At 45.8% G+C, this 20726-nt stretch overlaps 2 protein-coding genes across 13 annotated transcripts in view; one reads left to right on the top strand and one right to left on the bottom strand.

Annotated features, from left to right (window-relative positions):
* Nucleotides 1-13748, top strand: part of NFAT5 (nuclear factor of activated T cells 5) — a 65018-nt gene extending 51270 nt beyond the window's left edge. For all 10 annotated transcript variants that reach the window (XM_083512464.1, XM_083512466.1, XM_083512472.1 and 7 more), the window contains 6 exons: nucleotides 821-953; nucleotides 1348-1425; nucleotides 3488-3633; nucleotides 4736-7148; nucleotides 7898-8138; nucleotides 8972-13748. In XM_083512464.1, coding sequence (XP_083368590.1) covers nucleotides 821-953; nucleotides 1348-1425; nucleotides 3488-3633; nucleotides 4736-7148; nucleotides 7898-8130 — 3003 coding nt within the window. In that variant the 3' untranslated portion in view covers nucleotides 8131-8138; nucleotides 8972-13748. The remainder of the gene's footprint in view (nucleotides 1-820; nucleotides 954-1347; nucleotides 1426-3487; nucleotides 3634-4735; nucleotides 7149-7897; nucleotides 8139-8971) is intronic.
* A 601-nt stretch (nucleotides 13749-14349) lies between these two features.
* Nucleotides 14350-20726, bottom strand: part of NQO1 (NAD(P)H quinone dehydrogenase 1) — a 187833-nt gene continuing 181456 nt past the window's right edge. The window contains exons 1-6 of one of the 3 annotated variants that reach the window (XM_083513826.1): nucleotides 18601-18741; nucleotides 18022-18186; nucleotides 17649-17779; nucleotides 16933-17046; nucleotides 16384-16485; nucleotides 14350-15917 (exon numbers count right to left, since the gene is read on the bottom strand). In XM_083513826.1, coding sequence (XP_083369952.1) covers nucleotides 15609-15917; nucleotides 16384-16485; nucleotides 16933-17046; nucleotides 17649-17779; nucleotides 18022-18186; nucleotides 18601-18607 — 828 coding nt within the window. In that variant the 5' untranslated portion in view covers nucleotides 18608-18741 and the 3' untranslated portion in view covers nucleotides 14350-15608. Of the gene's footprint in view, nucleotides 15918-16383; nucleotides 16486-16932; nucleotides 17047-17583; nucleotides 17780-17986; nucleotides 18188-18600; nucleotides 18742-20726 lie in introns of those variants that run through there. The other 2 variants (XM_083513827.1, XM_083513828.1) reach the window with 2 other exon arrangements.

Below are 20726 nucleotides of genomic sequence, written 5' to 3'. Positions count from 1 at the left end.
TATAAGATTCTGTGATGATAAAGTACCCAAATAAAGATATTATTACTTTTCTATTTTGCATATATGTCATATGCTATTTACTACTTAAAAACAGAATATTTCTGTTTTCCCAATATTTCTGGCTATGATTTAATTTTATAACCTGCTGTTATCATGGATCATAAATTGAGCTTAGGTTTTTGTTGGGTGAGGAAATTATTTCAGATTTAGTCACAAATAATGCAGATAAACTGCTGGGTATTATGTCTCCCTCCCCATCCCCAGCAAAGTTATCTATAGAATTTCATATCACAATATGTGGTAATGGCTGTCAACTTTGACAGCTTTAAAAGGAGGCTAGACAAATTAATGGAGAATAAGATTATTTGTGGCTACATACTACCTCTGGTCTGCTTCTGAATACTACTAGTTGCTGCTGAACCTCAAAATCATCTCCCTGTAGTTATTTCATTGCTGCCATTGCACAACCTAAGTCCCTGACTGGCATTTTGGTGGATGAGCAGTGGAAGCTATAGCAAAGCAAAACAAGGAAACAGTGACTTGCTGTTTATGTGCAGGTTTTTTGAAATTAAGAAGATTGTAATAGCAGAGATAGGAAGATTATGTTGAGTAAAGACTTTTCTCCTGTGTGCTCTCGCTACTGATAGGTATGTTCAAGAGATTCAGCTTTACAATTTGTAGCTGGGTAGATTTCCCAGCAGATCCTTGGTACCTCCAATGCAATCTTTACTTCTTATGATTAGGTCTTGTAGTGTTAGTCTGTGAAGATATAAGTTGGTAAGGTGTCTGCTCTAACAAACTTCTTTTTTTTTTGATTTAGAATCATCTAATTGTGAAGGTGCCGCCATATCACGACCAGCAAATAACTGCCCCGGTTTCTGTGGGGATCTATGTGGTGACCAATGCTGGAAGATCACATGACATACAGCCATTTACTTACACTCCTGATACATGTATGTTGAAAATGATGAAGCTGTAGAGATGGCCCTTGGCAAATACTTCTGCACAGTTTTTCTTGTATTTAATTGTTATATCTTTGGAAGAGGCTGAGGAAGAAAGCAAGACTGTTGGGTGGGCAACACCTCTTGCACTACTTGATCTGATAGCTGCACACCAGGGACTTGCTCTCATTCTTTGAAGAGAGCCTGTCTCTCTGAAGCTTGAAGGGTTTATGGGAGGAAGATGAGTTTGGGGCTACACCGTATTACAAAGATCTGAGTTAAGGTCTCCCCCACCACTGCGCACATGAAAATAGAGATAAACTTTTAAAATGTACCTTTCACCTTACGGGGGAACACTTTGCTTTACATCTGTTCTGAAAGTCAGCAGTGTCTTTTGCATTTGCAGCTGGTACTCTGAATGTGAACGTGAAGCAGGAAATACCCAGTCCAACCCAGCCTTGCTCTTTTGATGATGCTATCAAAGGTATCTAATTCTTAGCAATGGTATTAATCTCTTTGGGTTCTAACTTACACCAATTTTCTGCAGACCTTCCAGAGAGATTTTCGTAAGAGCTTTATTGTGGTCACAAATTAAGAGTGTAGTCCTTTGCATGTCAACTCAGAAGTAGTCGCTTTGAGCTCAGAGGGGCTTACTCTTAAGTAAGTGTGCATATGATTGCAGCCTAAGACTCCTGGTCGCAGAGACAGTGGTATATGCAGGGGCTTTAATCTTGCAATTACTCTAGTGTTGCTGTTTCTAATACGTATTAATTCCACAAGTGGTTAAAAGTCCTGACTAAACATGAAGCTAGTGCAGATAACTTGCTAAACTGTTTCATGAAAATGTTGACATAAGAGTTGTATTGCTAGTGCAAAGCTCACTACTCAAATAAAAATAGAGAATAAATTATTCATAGTACTTGCTTTGCAATTGTCTTTACTACTCTGTGTGTACTATAGTGGCAGGCCCTGTTGGTTTGTGTGCTCTTACTAAGTGAATTGTTTGCTGAAGCTAATTAAGTTTCAGAAGCTGCTCAAGAGCATGTGTTTTTGAAGCAAAGCAGCATAAATAGTAAGGTCATGAGTTTGTCAGGCTTCCAGGGCTGCAGCTGGAAAAGATTCAGCATAGCTGTTCTGGAATGTTTCCAACTCACTAAGAACAGGAGATGTTCTCATACATTCACTGATTATTTGTCGATTTAGCTCAGCAGTTTCTACATTGATTAGCAGCAGTTCTTCAGAGTCACAGATGGGATTCTTTCCCAGTCCTACCTAGAGATGGTGGGGATTAGACCTGGGACCTTCTGCATGCAGAGCAGCTACCATTGAATTTATGACACTTCTCCAATCTTGGCTTCAATTTTGCATTTGAGTGTTTCCCATTCGGCTTGTTGTATGTGTAGGGCATATTCGTTCTTTCTCCAGAACTAATTTATGTATTGACCAGTATAATTGTGTGACTTGGCCTACATGAAGTGTGTGATGATAAATGTGGCAGTGTTGTACTTAGTTTGTTCTTCATTATGCTTTGAGTCAAATATTTCACCCACTTTTCTGTGTACAGGATTATGTTTTTGATCCCAATTCATCCCTTCTCCTTTCCTTGTATCAGCCTGGAATTCTTGCAGTTAGTTACATATGCTTCATCAGTCACAGTGAAATGCTGATGCCATTTGGCTCAAACAACTGGTGCTCATCACTTGCAGGCTTGTACAAGTTGTTTGATGGATTATTTCCATAGAAAACTATTCTTCAACTGATAAAAGACACTTGCAAATTACTGCTATTTCCTTCATGCCCTTATTTTATTACTTTCACATTTACTTAAAACCCTTAAAATAAGCAAGAAGTTGAACATTTGATGTGTTCTGGCAAAAGCTGATGCAATTTGAAAGAACAGAATGGGGAAACTTGGTGGCTTGCAAATAGATGGACATCAGAGATCAGGGTGATTTTTCCTGTAATAACAACTTTATGGCTCTTCAGAAGATGAGCTGTCGCTCAGTGGTAGACCATCTGATTTGTATACAGAAGGTCCCAGTTTCAATCCTTGTCACCTCTAGGTAGCGCTTGGAAAGTTTACTGTCTGAAACCCTGGAAAACCATTAGTAAAGCTAAAGTACTGTAGATGGACTAATGGTCTCACTCTGTATAAGGCAACTTCCTAGATCCCTGTTTGGTAAGGAGAGCTGTAAGCATCAAGATTACTCTTTCCATCAAATTACTCACAAAACAATCTTGTAGCATCTTAAAGATGAACACACTTACTGTGGAATAATGGGCTTGAGATCACTTTGTCAAATGTGAGTTGCCACATGGCCTTGTATTTGTTGTAGCATACTAGTATAGTCCTTGCCATATAGGGACTTATTTTACCAGATGTATTACCCTCTCTGTGACAGTGCTATGTATTCAGATGCTTGTTGCTGTTTACAACCTAATTTCTGGAGAGTGGAGGGGTAGCCCTAGCAACCAGTCCTCTTATTCTCAGCCCCTGTGGCTATCCTTCAGGACACCAGTAAGACTGTGTTTGTTCTCTGCTGCAGTGAACACCAGTGGCTGTAACCTGGACAAGGTAAATATTCTTCCCAGTGCCTTGATAACGCCACTCAGGCCAAACAGTGTGATCAAGAGTGAAGAGGCTGCTCCCATGGCACTTAAAGCTGAAAAAAGGGCTCCTCCAGTCTTTAAGGTAAGTGGTGAGTGGTGGCATAGAGAGCTGGTGATTGGGGGGGGGGGTTCTGCAAAACTTTTATTTGACAAAACTTTTATTAAAAGATCAACTCTACCCCTCAAGTTAATGATCTTTCAGACACGAGCTTTCCTCTTCCCACTGCTCTCTGAGCCCAAGAGTGTCTGGATTATCATTTTGCTAAATGCATACCATGCTGAGTGCTGAATGGTTTGTAAAACAGCATCCACCACAGCCTTCTTTTGCAGCCTAACTTGTTGCAGCTGAAACAAGATGTGGTGTGGGTCTTCCATTGAGTGCTTTATTTTGATGTTGAACCAGTCAATTTCACCCTTTCTGACAAAGATAATCAGATTCCTGATTCAGGGATTTGATATCTTTTTCTTGGGCTCTCTTGATTTTATTGTGATCAACTACAAATCTGTGGTGAGCTGTGATGAGCTGGTCAACAGCATATCTAATGCCCTGCATAGCAAAATTATTTATTTCTAATATGTTGTACTCTGTCTTTTTATTCAAAGTGGAAGGTGTACTTGATTTTTCTATTGCCAGTTCATAACTTCCATCATTTCCACCTTGGCTATTACTCATTTCTGTCAGCCCAAAAAATTATTTCATTTGATGGTATTGAAGCATCCTGCTTACTTCTCTGCTTATATTTAGTAAGCCGCCTTCTTGCTGCTTGTGCTTTTTAAATTGTCCATTATGCGGGGTCATATATAACTGCAAGTACTTGGCAATCATTTTTATGATATTCAATTTTACACACATTTTTACATATTTTTTATAAGAAGCTAAAAATTATTGGAAGTTGTACAAAAACAAAAGGTCAATATTTTATGTAGTTAGTTGCCAAGTAAAACTAAATCATATTAATTTAATCAAAATATCTTTTGAATTTCCAAGTCATTTTACAACTTTTTAGCACCCCTCATTTTTGGAATTTGTAAGTTGAAAAATTCAACATGCCTTAATGGGATAGGGATCCAATGTTGCAGTTGGTGTGGTTTAAATGTTAAACAGTTTTCAGAGTGTTGTTTCATTGAGGCACCATGCAAGCTTATGATTGTTCTGTCTTATTACTGTGTGCTTTCCCCCTCAGGCAACAAGTGTAGTTGGACCATCCCAAGCCACATTGGAAACCAACATGTCCAGTATATTGGGCAATGGCACTTTCTCCTCTTCTGCTTCTCACTTAGCACCAGAGAGTGAAAATCAGCAGCTGCAGCCAAAGGTATATACTCCAGAGGCAATGCCCTCCCTCCAGGCACAGGACCTTGCCCAGCCTGGCAGCTTCCCTGCAGGTTCTGGTCCCAATCAGCTGCAAAACAGTGACACCTTGTTGCAGCAGGCATCCCAGTTCCCCACCAGGGAGTCCCAGCCGAGAGAGGTGTTGCAGCCAGACAGTGCAGTCATGACTTTGTCTCAGTTGACAGAGGTGTCCCAGCAGCAGTCACCACTCCAGGAATCGGCACAAGTGTTGCAGCAGCAGATGTCGTCAAACCTTTTCTCATCGGCCAGCAGTGTGAGTCAGCTGCAGAACACAATTCAACAACTGCAAGCAGGGAACTTTCAGTCTAGCACTGCCAGCAGCAACCATGGAAGTGTAGATTTGGTCCAGCAGGTCCTGGAAGCCCAGCAGCAGCTGTCCTCTGTCTTGTTCTCTGGGTCTGACAATGAGGATGTTCAAGAGCAAATCAATGTAGAGATTTTTCAGCAGGTTAGCCAGATCCAAAATGGAGTCAGCCAAGGGATGTTTTCCTCCTCTGACACTGTCCATTCAAGGGCTGAGGACCTTCTCTCTGGGAGAAGTGAGAATGTCCATCCACAACCTGAAAGTTCTTTGTCCAGCCAGCAGCAGCAACAGCAGCAGCAGCAGCAGCAACAGCAAGCAATGGAGACTTCTGCAGCTATGGTGATTGAGATTCAGCAAGGCCTCTGCCAGGCAGCAAGTCAGATGCAGTCTGACATGTTCTCAACCTCCTCTTCGGGAAATAGAAACATCCAGCAGTCCCCAGTGTACCAACAAACTTCTCACCTGATGGGTGCACTGACAACAAATGAAGACATACAGATGCAGTGTGAGCTATTCTCACCCACCAGTGTTTCCGGTAATGAAGCTGGTACTCCATCGCAGCAGCAGCAACAGCAGCAGCAGCAAGTGGTGCCTGCCAACGGCCCTTCCATGTTTCAGTCTTCTGGCTCTGCCGAAGGTGAAGAAGCTCCAGGTCAGACCAAACAGATGCAGAACAATGTATTTCAAGCTATGGTTCAAATGCAGCACAGCGGGGAGAACCAGGCGCAGGTCAGCCTCTTCTCCTCCTCAGAAAGCATGATGGCCGTTCAGGACAACGGAACACAGCAGCAACAGCAGCAAACCGGGAGCCTCTTTCAGCAGAGTGGGGAGTTGATGTCTCTCCAGTCTGGAAGCTTCTTGCAGCAGGCTTCCCATTCACAGGCTCAGCTTTTTCACTCACAGAGCCCTATTGGGGATGCTCAGAACATCTCGCAGGAGACCCAAAGTGCTCTCTTCCACAGCCAGAGCTCTGCCTCTTCCTCAGAGCAGCTGCAGCCTCCAATGTTCCACTCCCAGAGTCCCATGGGTGTGGTTCAGGACCAGCAGGCAAGCAACCTATTCCTTCCCCAGAGCTCAGTTGCACAGGAGGAACAGATGCCCTTCTTTGCCACACAGAATTCCATTTCTCCACTGCAGACATCTGCCAATGCTGAGCAGCAGTCGACATTCCAGCAGCAGCAGGCTCAGCTCTCACATCTCCAGAGCCCTATGCTTGCCCAAGAGCAGTCCCAGCAACAGCAGCAGAGCATGTTCCAATCACAGGTGCCCCAAAACCAGCAAGGAGCCATGTTCCAACCACAGCATTCTATGGTGGCTCTTCAGAACAGCACACCCTCCCAAGAGCAGCAGCAGCAGAATTTGAGGTTCAGCAATCAGAATTCCATGGGTCCTATGACATCTCAGAAGCAGAACATGATGTACAACCCAAACCCTAACCCAATGGCCAGCCAGGAGCAGCAACAGCAGCAGCAGCATCAACAACAACAACAACAAAGCCAGTCTCTCTTCCACCCACAAAGCAGCATGGCACCAATGAATCAGGATCAGCAACCCATGCAGTTTCAGAACCAGAGCCCAGGCTCTAATCAAGCTGAGTCACAGCAGCAGCCTGCCTTATTCCACAACTCACCCCAGATCCAGCTAGTCCAAGGATCCTCCAGCTCTCAGGAGCAACCTGTCACCCTCTTCATATCATCGACTTCCATGTCTGCCTTGCAAAACAGCATGAACCAGCAAGAGTTGCAGCAGTCCCCCCTCTACTCTTCACCAAACAATATGGCTGGCATCCAGGGAGCTTCTTCACCCCCGCAGCAGCAGCAGCAGCAGGCGGCTGCTTTGTTCCATAACACACCTGGAAGTGGTTCCATGAACCAGCTGCAGAACTCCTCCACTTCATCTCGGCAGACCTCTGGAATATTCCTGTTTGGCATCCAAGATAGTAAGTACAGAGTATCCAGAATTGTCATTGGCTAAATTTTAGTGCTTTCTTCCCTTTGTGAAGCTTATGTTGGAGGCCACATCTGTGCAGCTGTGAAAAACTATCTAAAATTGTGTTGAATTATGACTTTCTTTGTAAAGCCCATATAATCTGGGAACACACTACAGTGTTAACAGCAATTTTGACATAGACTGCTTAGAGTTTAAAGCAAGGATGGGGAACTTGTGGTCCTCCAGATGGAGTTGGACTCCAACTCCCCCCATCAGGCCCAGCCAGTATAAAAGTCAGTGATCAGTCTATTCTAAGTGTATAAATGTGTACAAAAGCATCCAAATTTAATTTGTTCACTCAGTGGCATTTATGTAGCGTTTCCCCAGAAGTAGAGATTCTGTAACTGTGGCAGAGCTGCTGTAAACCTATCTGCATGCTTTCAGAGCATAGCACAGCACATAATATGGTGGGGGAAAGCTCTCTAGCTATGCAGTAGATTTTATATATAGACAAAGAAGAATGAGCCAAAGGGCCTGTTAACTTCGTATGAGATGCTTTGTGCATCTGTCGGTGTCTGGCTTCTTTCTACTGGCTTCTTGGGATACCAGCAGCCTGATCCTAAATGCCTTTGGGGAAAATGCTCTGTGGGGACACTCTAGATATTTATGAGGCCAGTACAATGTGAAATGCAATAGGCTTCCTTTCACTGCTCAATAAATTTGCATGGTGCTCTGAATGAATCTTGTCTTTCTCAACAGACTGTGGCCAGCTCTTAACATCTGGACCCACTTCAATGTCAGATCAGATGATCACAATAAGCCAGCCACAGGGTGAAGCACAGTCATCAGTCACAACTCTACTATCCCAGCAGATGTCTGAAAGCCCCCAGCTGCCTTCTGCTATGACCACCAATCAGAATATGAAGAAGATTGATGACCTGCTAGTGTCTCTACAAAACCAGGGGAACAACAACATGGCTGGCTCCTTCTAACTGTCCAGGTGAGTTGGAGATGGGAGTCAAAGACTGTAGCCAAGCCAGCATGTTCTCTTCTTATTTCTTGCAGCTAATAAAAGTCTGTCTTTTCTGCTGCTTCCCCAGAATGATAATAGAATTAGTGCCTGTCTTGAGAGTAAATAGAGCTTCACAGCCCTCATTCTCCTGGCCCTTAGGACACTTGCAGTGGCCTCACTGAACTTGATTACCATGGCTCAGAAATCCCAGGGTGGATATGGGGTCGTTTGCCTTGACTTCAGCTCAAGGCTGAAATATGCAGTTCCAAGGCAGCATGGTCAGCTGTGTTTACTCCACACAGAAATAAAGCCTTATTTTTCTGGCCTGAATAAATTCTACAAAGGAAACAGGGGCTTTTACATAATCCTTTTTCTACTGGCAGTGATTGGAATCCTTGCTCTGCCTCTTGAGACATAAAAGTGTCATCCACTTGTCTGCAACAATGCTTTCAGCCATTAGCGCTCTAGGAGCTTTCTTTACAAAAGCATTAAATCTTATTATTTTAGGATGTTAAATCCTACCAAGTTCTGTGCTGCTGGTGCAGTTACAAGAGAGAGCTCAGCAGCACATGGCCCTCCCCAAGCCATAATGCTAGGAGGGGCTCTCTCACACTCCAACTCCATAGTATACATCCCCTCTTCAAGTCCCAGTCAGATTTCACTGATGGGTGGCAGTAATATTACATTCAAAGAAGCCATCATTGGTAACTTCAGCATAGAGGGAAATAACCAGCTGTTGGATGCTGTTTAATTAGAGTGCTTTAGGGGGAAAGAATGAGGCTCTTACTATGCTTAACTTTTGTCTTTGTGTGTTCTTTTAGCTTGTAACTTCAGAAATCCTGTAATGGACAAGCAGATTTGCAAGACTTTCGTTCTTGTGACTCTGGAATTTGGGATGTTTGGAGTTAAATTTCCTGTGTCAAAGTGCGGCCTTGGACCCAAGGGGAAATGTAGTCTTCACCATCACTTTGGAAGAGTACCCATGCTAAGCCTGATGAGAAACGGCTGCTGAGTGAGAGCATCAGAGAGAGACTTCTTGAAGCTGGAAGAGGCGAAAGAGGCTCTACTTTGGACAGTTGCCCCCATCTCTAGTCCAGCTGTGGGGATGCAGAGTGCAGCTGCTCATTTATCATTGCAGCTTGGCACTGAAAGAACCTGAGACTGTGTCTGCTCCTCTCTTTCAGCTCTTCTTCACAGCTCTTGGAACAGGCTGCAAAGCACACAGGGATATGTGTCCTAAAATAACTGGGATATACAAATGGTTGATTCACACATTTGTGCTCATCACTTGAAGACTCAATCACTTGATTTGCAGGTGTAAATGGTTTCCAGTGAAAAATGTTGCTTGCGGGAGGTGAAGGTGATTCAAGTGTTCAGTCCTCAATTGTGCATTTCACTCATGCCAGTCATTGCTTAATGGTGCAGTTACCAAGTGTTGAACATACCAGTGTGAATTAGTGACTCTTTGTTAAACGGAAGCTGCTGTCAGCTTCATAGCAGTATGGAGAAAGCTGTGAATTAGCACCTAGGAAGGTGGCATAAACTGGCAGAGAGTCCCCTAAAGCCACGAGGGGCGGGGAGTGGGTGATATCCAAGAATGTGACTACAGCTTCCTGGGAGGCTGGAAGATTGGCTGCTCAAACAGGGACTTTTCTGAGCCTCTGGTGCTCTGCCCATCTCCCCTTTCACAAGGGGGCAGTTTGCTATGCTGAGCAATAGACCCCCTCTTGAGTCCTGCCTTGATAGGCCATAAGCTGAATTTTGTTCCTCTTAATCCCTTTTCTGTCTCTTTCCTCTTGTGTGAAATATGCTCCAACCTGTACAAATCTGAATTAGGTTTTTTGGAGACCAGAAGGTCCATTGTAGTGGGGCTGGAATGACCAAGCTGGCTGATACCTCCTTGGTCTGTAGAGGAGGGGTGAGAGAATATTTTTGGGCATGCTGGTTTCTGCTCCTCCACCCCTTTTCTAATTGGTGCAGGTTTGAAGTCTTAAATTTAAACTCACATGCGGGGAGGAGGATTTGGCAGCTTCCCCTCGGGGCTTGAAGGGGTGCCTCTGTATACCAGTTGCTGAGAATTGCAGGTGCGCAGAGTACTATTGCACCTAGGTCCTGCTTGTGGACTAGGTATCTGGTTGGCCACTGTAAGAACATGATGCTGGACTAGATGGGCCATTGAACTGATCCAGTAGGCTTTACTTATGTTCTTACATAGCTCCTTTAGCTCATACGAGACAAGTAACGTCACTCTTTCAAAATGCAAATGCTGGTGATGAATTTGCATCCATTTTGGCTTAAAAGGCAGATGCTCTTGTGTGCTGTCAGCACCAAGGGGCAAACTCAATTTCAGGTGCTCTCCAGGGATAGCTACAGTTTCCCTCTTCTGGATTTTTATTTCCCTCTCCTCCTTTCCTGCACATCAAATGCTGTGCGTGGTGTCTGTCACCCAACAGCTGTTGTGTGTGACTCTTGTTGGCATTGGGGAGTTGTGTTTTTTAGTAAGCATTGGTGTTCATTTTTGTTACTTTTGTGTAGAGAAGAATTTAGCTTGTACCTGGTTTTTTAGGCTACCCCTTGTGTGTTTTTTCTAACTTGTGCTCCACCTTGAGCTATGTAGAGTTGTGCTTGTTTTTTGTTATTGTTGTTGTCCTGTTAAATGCCAGTCCGTCTCTGATGTTTGCAGTCAGTGATACGTTCTGTTTGTCCGTCTCTCTTTGAGAGGCTTGAGTTATGTTTTCAGTAGTACAGGCTATTTTGCCGATATGAAGAGAACTTTTCAGAAAGAGACCTGCTCTAGGTCATTTAATTTTGAATACAGTTTTCAATCGTTCAGGTTTTGGATGGTTTATATCTAATGTGTGTTTCATTTTTTTGGAAAGCTCTATTTTGTATTTAGAAAATGATAAACTATTTTGCTATTTGTACTGAGTGAGTACATTGGCATAAATAATATATATATATATAAATATATATATACATATACATATATTCACACACATATATTCTTTTTGCCACAGATTTTTGTGGTAAATGTGTGAGTTTTGTTGTCTGTTTTCCCACAACATGGCATCTAGGAACCAGGGGAAGGGGGGTTGTTGTTAAGTCTTCACAAAGTATTTGAGTACTTCTTGCAGCAGATGTGATTGGTTCATCTCTGGCCGTTCATATAATCAGGCAGCCTCTGTGCTGATTGGCTGTGAGGGCAGCTTCACTGCAGAGGTGACACATGTGCATCTTCCTTTGCATGGGAGTCCCTTGACATGAGCCATTCAGCTGTTCACTCATGGTTAATGTCTAATATTTTATTGCTAGCTTTTTAATTTATAACAACACTACAAATTCACAATTGGAACCTTCTTTCCTCATTTCATGATGTCTGTAGCTGCATTGAGCTTGCTTCACTTACAATGTTATGTTTCTTTTATTTGCTGAAAGAGTATTGAGGATGGGAAGGAGCAGCCATGTGCCTAACTATGAACGAGGAGGCAGAAAGGGATGTACCAAGCCAGCGGCTTTTGCTTTCACTTCTGGAGATCCTGCAGTTGGGCCTGGGACTGCCTGTGTCTTCTGGAAGAGGCACTTAGTCCCAGGCCATGGCAGGAGCTTTATGGGGAAGAAGTGTGTGGAGAGGGTTGAATAGGAGCAGGTTGACTTGTACGCTGCTGTGTCTTGTTCACTTCGGTGGCATCAGGACTGTCCTCGGAGGACAGTACTAAGTCACCAGGGACCAATCCTCTATTGAACCAAGTTCCCTGCTCAGAGCTGCCTCTTGTCACTTCTCCCCACATTACTCCAGCCATACAACACAGGCATCTGCGTTCTGTTTGTTAAAAGGGCTCCTGCTGCTGCTCTGTTCAAAACGGTGATGTACATGGGTTTTTGGGTTGGTTTATTTCTATTTTTTCTTGGTCCATTTTAGGTCAATATTTAAATGTGCAACATTTTTAACGTGATTTGGTTACAAAAAAGTATGTCTTTGGAACAAAGGTCTGCTCAGTGGCTGGCTGGTGCTGCACTTTCCTACACCCTTTTTGTTTGTTTTGCGGGGCCTGCATTCTAGAGTTTCATGGAGATGGGACCTCAGGAGCCTTGCAAGGTGCATCTTGCTTCCTGTGTGTTCTTGATCCCCACATGGCATTTGGAGCTCATGTTGTCCCCATTCATTTTACCCTCTGCATCAGTCCACAAGAATCCAACTGAGCCTTTCCACCACAAAGGGCTTCAAACTACAGGAAGCAATCATTTTTATGTGCAACTCCCTCCTCAAACACTCTGGATAAAGCCACATTGGGAATCAGATTTTGTAGAACTATAAAAGCCCTTGTGGTTTCAGGTCCCTCCCTGCATATTAATGGTCAAGAGAGAGCTGTCCTTTCAGGCATCCCTGACTTGCTTTCCTTCCTCCTCTTGTGCACCACTCCAAACATGCCTAGGAAAGTGTTTGTGTCTTATCCTGAGTAATCCTCTAGCACACTGCATCAGAGCAGAGCCTGAAAGGCCAGGAAGTACCTCATTTGGTCTTGCCCACCCTGGCAATGAGCAACTTGGTCATAGCCACGTCCCATTTGAAAAGGTTGAAAGGACTAGGTATATTTAGGCTGCACAAGAAACAACGAAGAGAAGATTTGATAACCATCACTAAGTATTTGAGAGGCTGTCACTCTTGATCATGGGAGCAAATTTTTTGTTGTTTTCTCCAGGGCTTCAGTGTTAACCAATAGGTCCATTTTGCAAGAAAAAGGATTTAAACTAAATGTTAGGAAGAACTTCTTGACAGTCCAGGCTGCTTGTGACTGCTTCAGAAAATGGTGGTCTCTTGTTTGAGCTCATAGCAGAGGATTTCCTGCATTGAAACAACTTTTGAGTGTAACCCTGACCTCTGCACCAGACATGGCCCATGTGGATGCTGCTGCTGCCACCACTGCAGTTTTTTTTCAGTCCCTGCCACCACTGCCACTTTGATCCTTAAGCCCTTAGGTAGCTTGGCTGTCATCTGGGGTCCATTGTTTCCTCTTTTCAGCAGCTTTTGTATTGGGGCTGTGGCCCATGGAGTCCAACTTGTTTGGAATGAAGTCCCATTTGGACAGGGCAAGGTTTTGTTCTGAACAGTGTGGGCTTGGACCTGCTGAGACCAAGAATCTTGTTGCACCCATCTGTCCCAACAGCAATTTGTGTGCAACTAATGAAGGTTTTCTCCCAGAGCTAGGCCTGTTAATATCGCTGCAGTCCTAACACACTCCCTCCCCCTCCCCTTTCTTGCCATGCTCGCTTAGAACAGCATTCAAGACCAGCCAGCCACCAAGCAGCCTTTTCCAATATCCTGCAATGTGAATGTAGCCTCAGATGGCCCCTTGTGCATTTTGTGTCCCTGGCTTGTGTAGGTGGGTTTCTCAGAGCACTGATAATGGTTTTGTTTATTCTATTGGAGGGGGCGGGGGGGACTCATTTGCATTTGTTTTTAGCTATCCTGTGATAACTTGTTGAATATTAAGAGAGAGATATTTTGCTTCTATTGGGACATTTGTATACTTGCAACTATATTTCTGTACACAGCTGCAGTCAAGAATAAAACTTTGAAAGTTTTCATTTTGCAGTGTATTGCTACTGTGCTCCATTCTTTTCAGTATCTTGGAGTCACTTGGTCCTGAAGTGCAAGGCTAGTGTGTTGTCTGCTGAGCCCTGCGCACACTGGCTAGAAGTTTACTAATGATAGCTCAGTTGGTTAGGGCATGATGCTGGTAAAACCAGGCTTGCAGGTTTGATCCCCATATGAGGCAGCTGCATATTCCAGCATTGCAGGGGGTTTGGACTAGATGATCCTCAGGGTCCCTTCCAACCCTACAATTCTATACATCCCTTTTTGCTCTATGGCCAATAAGCAAGCCACCACCAGCGGATATGGATCAGGTGGAGAGGGGTGTCCCTTCACTGGACTGATGGGAAGGTAGAACCTTCTTTGTGTAAATACCTCCTTTGCAGAACCCACCATGTCTGGGCTGGCTTGTCCCATATTACTGTGTACAGTAGAGCAGCAGCAGACTTAGGCTTCTCCCTTCACCACCTCTCATGGAGACACAAACAGGCACCCCTCCCCTCTGAGCAGTGCTGTCATGAGAGAATCCAACAGGTGTAATAGGTTCAAACTGTATAAATGCCTAGCACAAAATGTGGCCCTTGACTCAATAGACAGCTGCAGGAGAAGGGTTTAAAGTATTTTATTCTAAATTTCTCTGCTGGTGCAAGAGAGACTTGTATAAATCTACATGACATTCTAACAAACCTGACCAATAGAGGCAACACCTGGCTTTGTTGTTAGTACATGTGAAAGTTATTACCAAAGTACAAAAATCTCAAGAAGTATTAATCCCTACTACCAGCAAGTAAACTAAGAGGATTTAAAGCAACCCTTCACCTTCCCCGCCAGTTAATTACACTTTTTCCCACCCACCCCCACCCCCTGGAGCACCATTTATTGCCAGGGAACTCTACCCCTGCCTTCCTGTGCTGTGGCTGATTCCAGCTGGAGAAGGTGGGAGCCCAGTTGTCTTCACCACTCTTCCCAGCTGCCCTCTTTTCAGCTGCATCTGTGGCTTGTTTTGTCTTCAGACAGATTGCCACTGCACCTCTCCTCTGGCAGCTCAAGTCTGGTGCAAGTGGTATTGACTGCCAAGTAGCTTGTTTTATCCATTGTGGATTGGTGGTTGCTAATGAAGTAAAGACAATGTACTCCACCCACCCACCCCCACTACCTTGAGGCTACTATGACAAGAAATGGAAGAGCTGACAAAAAGCAGCCAGGTAGACCCATACAGTTCTATACAACTACATTCTACTCTGTGTAGATGCATTGAAATTAGTGTGCCTAAGTTAGATATGCCTTTTACTTTCAATGGGTCTGCTCCAAGTAGCACTAACATTGGATACAACCTATGATGCTCTCCAGGCATATGCACTTGGAGAAGTGCAAGACCCAAGCTCTAAGTACTTTGCTCTGGGGTTGGACCATCCTGCCAACTCTTCTGTTGCTCAAGGCAGTATGGTGGTACTCTTTGCTGAGGTGGGGACTGCAAAGAGGAATGTGAAAGGCTGGTGGTTGCCCACCTGTGGATTATAGGCTAGGATCTCAATGCTGCAAAAAGCAGAACAGTAATAATGCAGGCTCCATTGTGGAGTATATGCCTTGCATTACATACACAAGGTAAGAACTAACTGTTTTTAATGGTAGAGTGCCCAACCAGCTTTCCCATCTGGCGTGCTCCCAGGTAGTTTGGGTTTCAACTCCCATCATACCTGTTGGGCTGATGGGACTGGAATCAAACACAGCAGAAGGGCGCCGGTATGGGAAAGGTCTGCCCTACAGGGACCCTATGAACCCAGAGAAAGTGAAAGTAGGAAACTTTTACTGCTAGCATTACTACAGAAAGGCCTTTTTTTGTCCCAATTTACCAACAGAATTTGTTATTTCTGCTGGGCTTTGACTTGATTATCAGGCAGGAGTGGCTTTCCCATATGCTGGCCAGTTGTCAGCCCATATTTTTTATCTTCTTGCTGTTCCTGGACCTCTTTCTTCAGAAGAAAGCCCCCAGCAAAGCTCAAATCAAAGTTGTTGCTTGGGGCAAAGCTGAGGGGCGTTTCCTCCCAGATAGTGGCCAATCTCTTCTTCCACGTCTCCAGGATTTGGGAGCGGGCCTCTGGTGGTGTATGGCCAATACTGAAAGCGATCTGGGGTGCTAAGACTTGGAAACCACAGAAATGGAGAGTGCCACTCTGGGGAGTAGGAAGAAAGAACATTTGCAAATCAAATACATATTCAAATAGTGCAGGAGGAATGTAATTAGAACAAGTTCAGGACCAATAATAAAGAGCTCTATAGTGACATTTCCAGTACAATATGTGTTTTTGTTACCATACTAAATGTCTGCTATGACATTTTTACTCGTTTTAAAAACCTAAAATTTGTCTACAACTTTGCACACAAGGGATGTGGGCTTTCTGCTAGGATTCAGTAAACTACAGCTCTTGAAAAAACAGTCATCTCGCCAATTGGTTGGAATGCAGGATTGTAACCCTCTGGATTACACAAAGGTTCTCAAACCAGACAAGTACAGGAACCTGTAAGAATTCTGTGTAAGGCAGAAGCTTACACCATCTACTTAAGTATTACACCTTTTAATAATAATTTTAAAACTCTTAGAAATAGCTATGGGTTTGACAATAAATGTTGCCTTGTTACCTGTATTGGCCAAAGAAGGATGTTGATGTCCCCATTGATGCCTTCAGGGGTGTACATGGAGCCCATCCCACCAGTGGTGAAGGAAAGTAGAGTCTTCTTATTCTGTAAGTAACCAAGTATGAGTTATGCTTTACACAGCAGCTGAGACACTGCCATGAAGAGCAACTAGTGAACAACTGTCATTTTGCAGAGTATTGTGAAAGCCCAGCTGATCATCATCTTACCACAATATGGAGGAAAGGAACTGCACCTTCTCTGTCCCACAGAACACCCTTCTCTAAAATACCAAGAGGCAGGGTCATTGTCAGAATCCTCTGTCTTTTCCCACTACCACCAGAGTCTGCCATATTGTTTCATATGCCATATTGTTTGGTGCAGAGCACCCAAGAGGCTGACTGCAGGGCTCAAATGCACAACAGACAGGCTGCAGCTACTGGCTAGTTGGAGCTGAACATGGGAGAGAATGAAAGGTAGTGGTGGCAGCAGCAGCAGCAGCAGCAGCAGCAGCAGCAAGACTTCACTCCCACCCAATCCCCACTGCATACCTACCTTGAAGGGCCCCTGGTCATACATGGCACTGTAGGAGTAGGCAAATCCACCAGTGAGGACACGCTCATACCACCCTTTCAAGATGGCCGGGACACCAAACCACTGGAGAGGGAACTGCAACAGAAGCAGAGCGACAGGCTAAGGGTTGAGGCCCTTGTTGCACATTCATTTCATGGTACTTTAGAGTCCAGGTCCATTCCCCAAAAGCTCTTCAGTGCCCATGGCCATGCCCTTAGAACCACTAGCTCTAGAACTTTGTTCCAATGGCAAGCTCTAGCAGGGGGTTAGAAACATATTGTTTCCCCCCTGTGAAGTACAGGCCCTGTGTGGACAATTTCCATGTTTGCCAGAATCCAGTTTTTAAAGCCTGAGCTGCCAGTGTTGCTCCCACCCTCTTTACTGAATTAGGACTTCCTAATTTTGCCTCTCCAGAGTTCATTGGCCAACAAGATACATGGCCAAAATCCACACTCAGGTCAAACACTACAAGCCTAAGGCAAGAAGAGGCTTATGATGCAGGTGAAAAGTCACCCCCCCCTTAAATCCCCTCCCAGGAAGCCGGTGCCCATCTATGATAGTTGGAGAAGGGCTGTAGAAGGGGTGGGGGAGACTCATGCTGGAAAACCTGGAGAAACAGTTCACTTAAACAACCCTGGGATTGATGGACCAGGTGGTCTGACTCCTTAGAAGGCAGCGTCCTATGATCTGGGAACCACCTGGAAGATGACAAGATCGGCAGCGTCCAGCTTTTTTTGCTCCTCTACGATGTCCCTGCTCAGGCGGCCTTCTTTCCATGCCAGCCCCGTTTCGGCCGGGTAGCTGAAGTGCTGCGGGTCCTTCGGCTTGCCTGAGGGAGGGGGAGAGGGGGAAGGGTGGGTCCAGGCACGCAGGCGAGGCGGAGGCTCTGGCAGCTCCGGGAAAGGAGCCGCAAAAGGTCCCGGGTACTCGCCCCGACGACAGTTCCTCCAGGCAGGAAGGCTGGGGGAAAGCGCCCCCTCCCAGCCGGCCTGAAACCCAGCCGAGCTGGCGCCGCCGCCAATCTGTGCAGACACACCTAGCGGAGCGAGAGGGACCCAGAGACCTATGTACCGGTGACGTCGTCCCGGGAGAGGACCGGGTTGAAGCGCATGGCGTAGAGATCCGAGACGGTCACCTTCCACCCACTCTTCTGCAGCGCCTCGACAGCCGCCTCCTTCATGGCATAGTTGAAGGATGTCCGCTCCGGGTGGGCCAGCACGATCAGCGCCTGCCGAGCTGCAAGGAGAGCAGGAGGGCAGAGCCTGGCAAGGCAAGGCGCCTCGGGCGGCCAAAGCTCCGGGACTGCAACAGAGGCGGACAGACTCCCGCCTCGGCGCCTCCCACCAGGGCAGCGCAGCCTCGCAGGCCCCTGCCTGCCTTTCGGGGGCCCGCCAGGTGGGCGCCACCCGCCTCCTTGCAAGTTGCTGCCAGCGCTGCGGCAGGGCCTCGGGGAACCCGAGGGGAGACCCTCTCGAGGCGGGAAAGGACTCCTGCAGGGGGAGCCTGTGCCTTGGAGACTCGACTCGATCGATCCCACCCACCCCCGTCCTTCCTCTCTTTTCGACCTGCCCGCTTGGCTCCGCGAGGCAGCCTGATGCGCACTTTAGGGCCCACCAGAGTAAGGCTGGGCCGAGGAGACGAGCTACTTACCAGCCATGGCGATGCAAGCCAGGCAGCAGTTGAACTAAGCCGTCGGCGCCGCGGGTCTTATAAGAGGCGGAGGAGGAGGCGCGGATTTGCTGAGTCACTGGGGCGGGGAAACCACACTCCGGCCAGACCCAGCATGTTGCCTCTTGGTGCCCCGAGGGGAAGGCTTCGCCTCGAGGGAGACTGCCTCTGTACCGCGAAACTCATGACCAGGAGCCATCGAGAGCCCATTCACTTCTCCCTTAATTTGGCAGCTCTCCATCTAAAGACACGCCTCCGGCCCAGCATCCCGCTTTCTCCCAGTGACCAACCACCAGATGTCCGAAAAGGAAGACGCAAAACCTCCTGTCATCTGTGCCATTGGCTTTCAGAGATAGACGCTGAAGGGTCCATTTTGCTGTCATGCTGTTAGGGGCAAGCGTCCACTCGTAGCCCTCACAGGGGAGACTGGTGACAATGCTTAATACAGTAGCTTCATTTCCAACATGGGTGTAGCCACGATTTTTTTGGGGGGGGGCAGGACCGACACCCAGCTTGCCCATGGTTTCCAACGTGAAATGTGCCCTTTTCATTGATGCAGTCCCAGCTTGCAGCTCTATCCAAGGGCCAAGGCAAAACCCCAGACAGAATTTATCTCACTGGAAAGCAGATAAAAGGGCACCAGAGTATGCCATGCTGCTTCACCTGCCCATTTGCTGGCAGAAAGCAGAGAAAAATTGACGATAGGAAGCCTTCTGCAAAGTGAACCTGGAACACCTGACATAGTGCAAATGAAATACATGAACCCAGCCTTGTACTCTGCCTTTCCTTAATTCTGCATGACTCCCGACCCCTGCTGCAAATGAAGACACAAGCCCCAGCCCTGCCTCAGCTGCCTTCTCTGGAAAACATACATTGAAAAGGTGGAGAAATTGCCCTTCTAGCACCTCTTAATAAGAGTCATTGAAGTGTTTGCCAACTGGCCGCAGCACAGCCAACTGAGGTACTTCATTTGGTCCAGGATGGGGCAAAGGTGAGTACCAGGGTAGGTGCTTTAGAAGGTGTGTGCAGATGGCAGCTTTGGGGAAGGATCAGTGCTTGCCAAGGACTCCTCCCATTCTGGATCTCTTACTGTATTAGCAGATCCGTGTGGCAGGCCTGCACAATTTAACCCCCTCCCCTGCAAAAAAGAAAAAAGAAAAAAAAGGACCTTGCTAGTTGAAGATACCCATGTTGGTTCAGTGCTGAAGTGTTAAGCCACGCTGCTAGAAAGATGCAGTTTGAACTTGTCTTTGGTGATGAAATTACAGAATGTGAATTTTACAAGAATCGCTCACAGGCTTCCAGCTAGGCATTCTTGCTGGTGGCTTTTGACATCTCAGCAGCCCTTCCCTTGCCCACAGCATTTTGGGGAAGGACTTTTAGCTCTTTTTTTGAAATGAGCAGAATCCCTCAATTATTTAATGAAGGCTATCCCTAAGTTAGTGGTACATACAGTACAGGAATGAATGCAAAAAATCCTACATTAGTGCAAAGACTTAAGTAAGTCTAGAGATGGGCATTCATTCTGGAGGATATGACATTTTCATTCAATGAAAATTGAACTGTAGACAATGCAAAAACCCATTTAAATACTAGTTGTGAAAACAGCTGCTGTTAATCCTCTTCAGAGGCACCAAATAGCCTAGTCAGTTAGTGTTTGAATCTGTACCTTTTGTGACATCTGATGATGTGCAGCTATTCTTATATACGAAGTCAGACCGTTGGTCCTTCAAGCCTAGCAGTATTTACTCTGCAGGGTGTAAGGACAAAAGATGAGGCTGCTGGATCAGGTCAGTGAGCCATCTAGTCCCACATCCTGTTCTCATAGTGCCCAACCAGATGCCTGCAAGCTGGACATGAGTGCAACAAGCACTTTCCCCACTTGTGATTCCCAGCAACTGGTTTTCAGAGGCACGATAATGCAGGTACAACATAGCCATTGATAGCCTTCTCCTCCACGAATTTGTCTAATCCTCATTTAATGCCATCCAAGTTGGTGGCAATCATTGCCTCTTGTGAAAGCTAATTCCACAGTTTAACTATGCGCCGTGTGGAGAAGTCTTTTCCTTTATCTGTCCTAAAACGACAGTCAGGGCATGTATCCACAG

The sequence above is a fragment of the Podarcis liolepis genome (assembly GCF_965112155.1).
Source record: "Podarcis liolepis genome assembly, chromosome: 7".
In the NCBI taxonomy this organism is placed as follows: Eukaryota; Metazoa; Chordata; class Lepidosauria; order Squamata; family Lacertidae; genus Podarcis; species Podarcis liolepis.
Note: the sequence above shows the minus strand (reverse complement) of the source record. Positions and strands in the feature narration are given on the sequence as shown.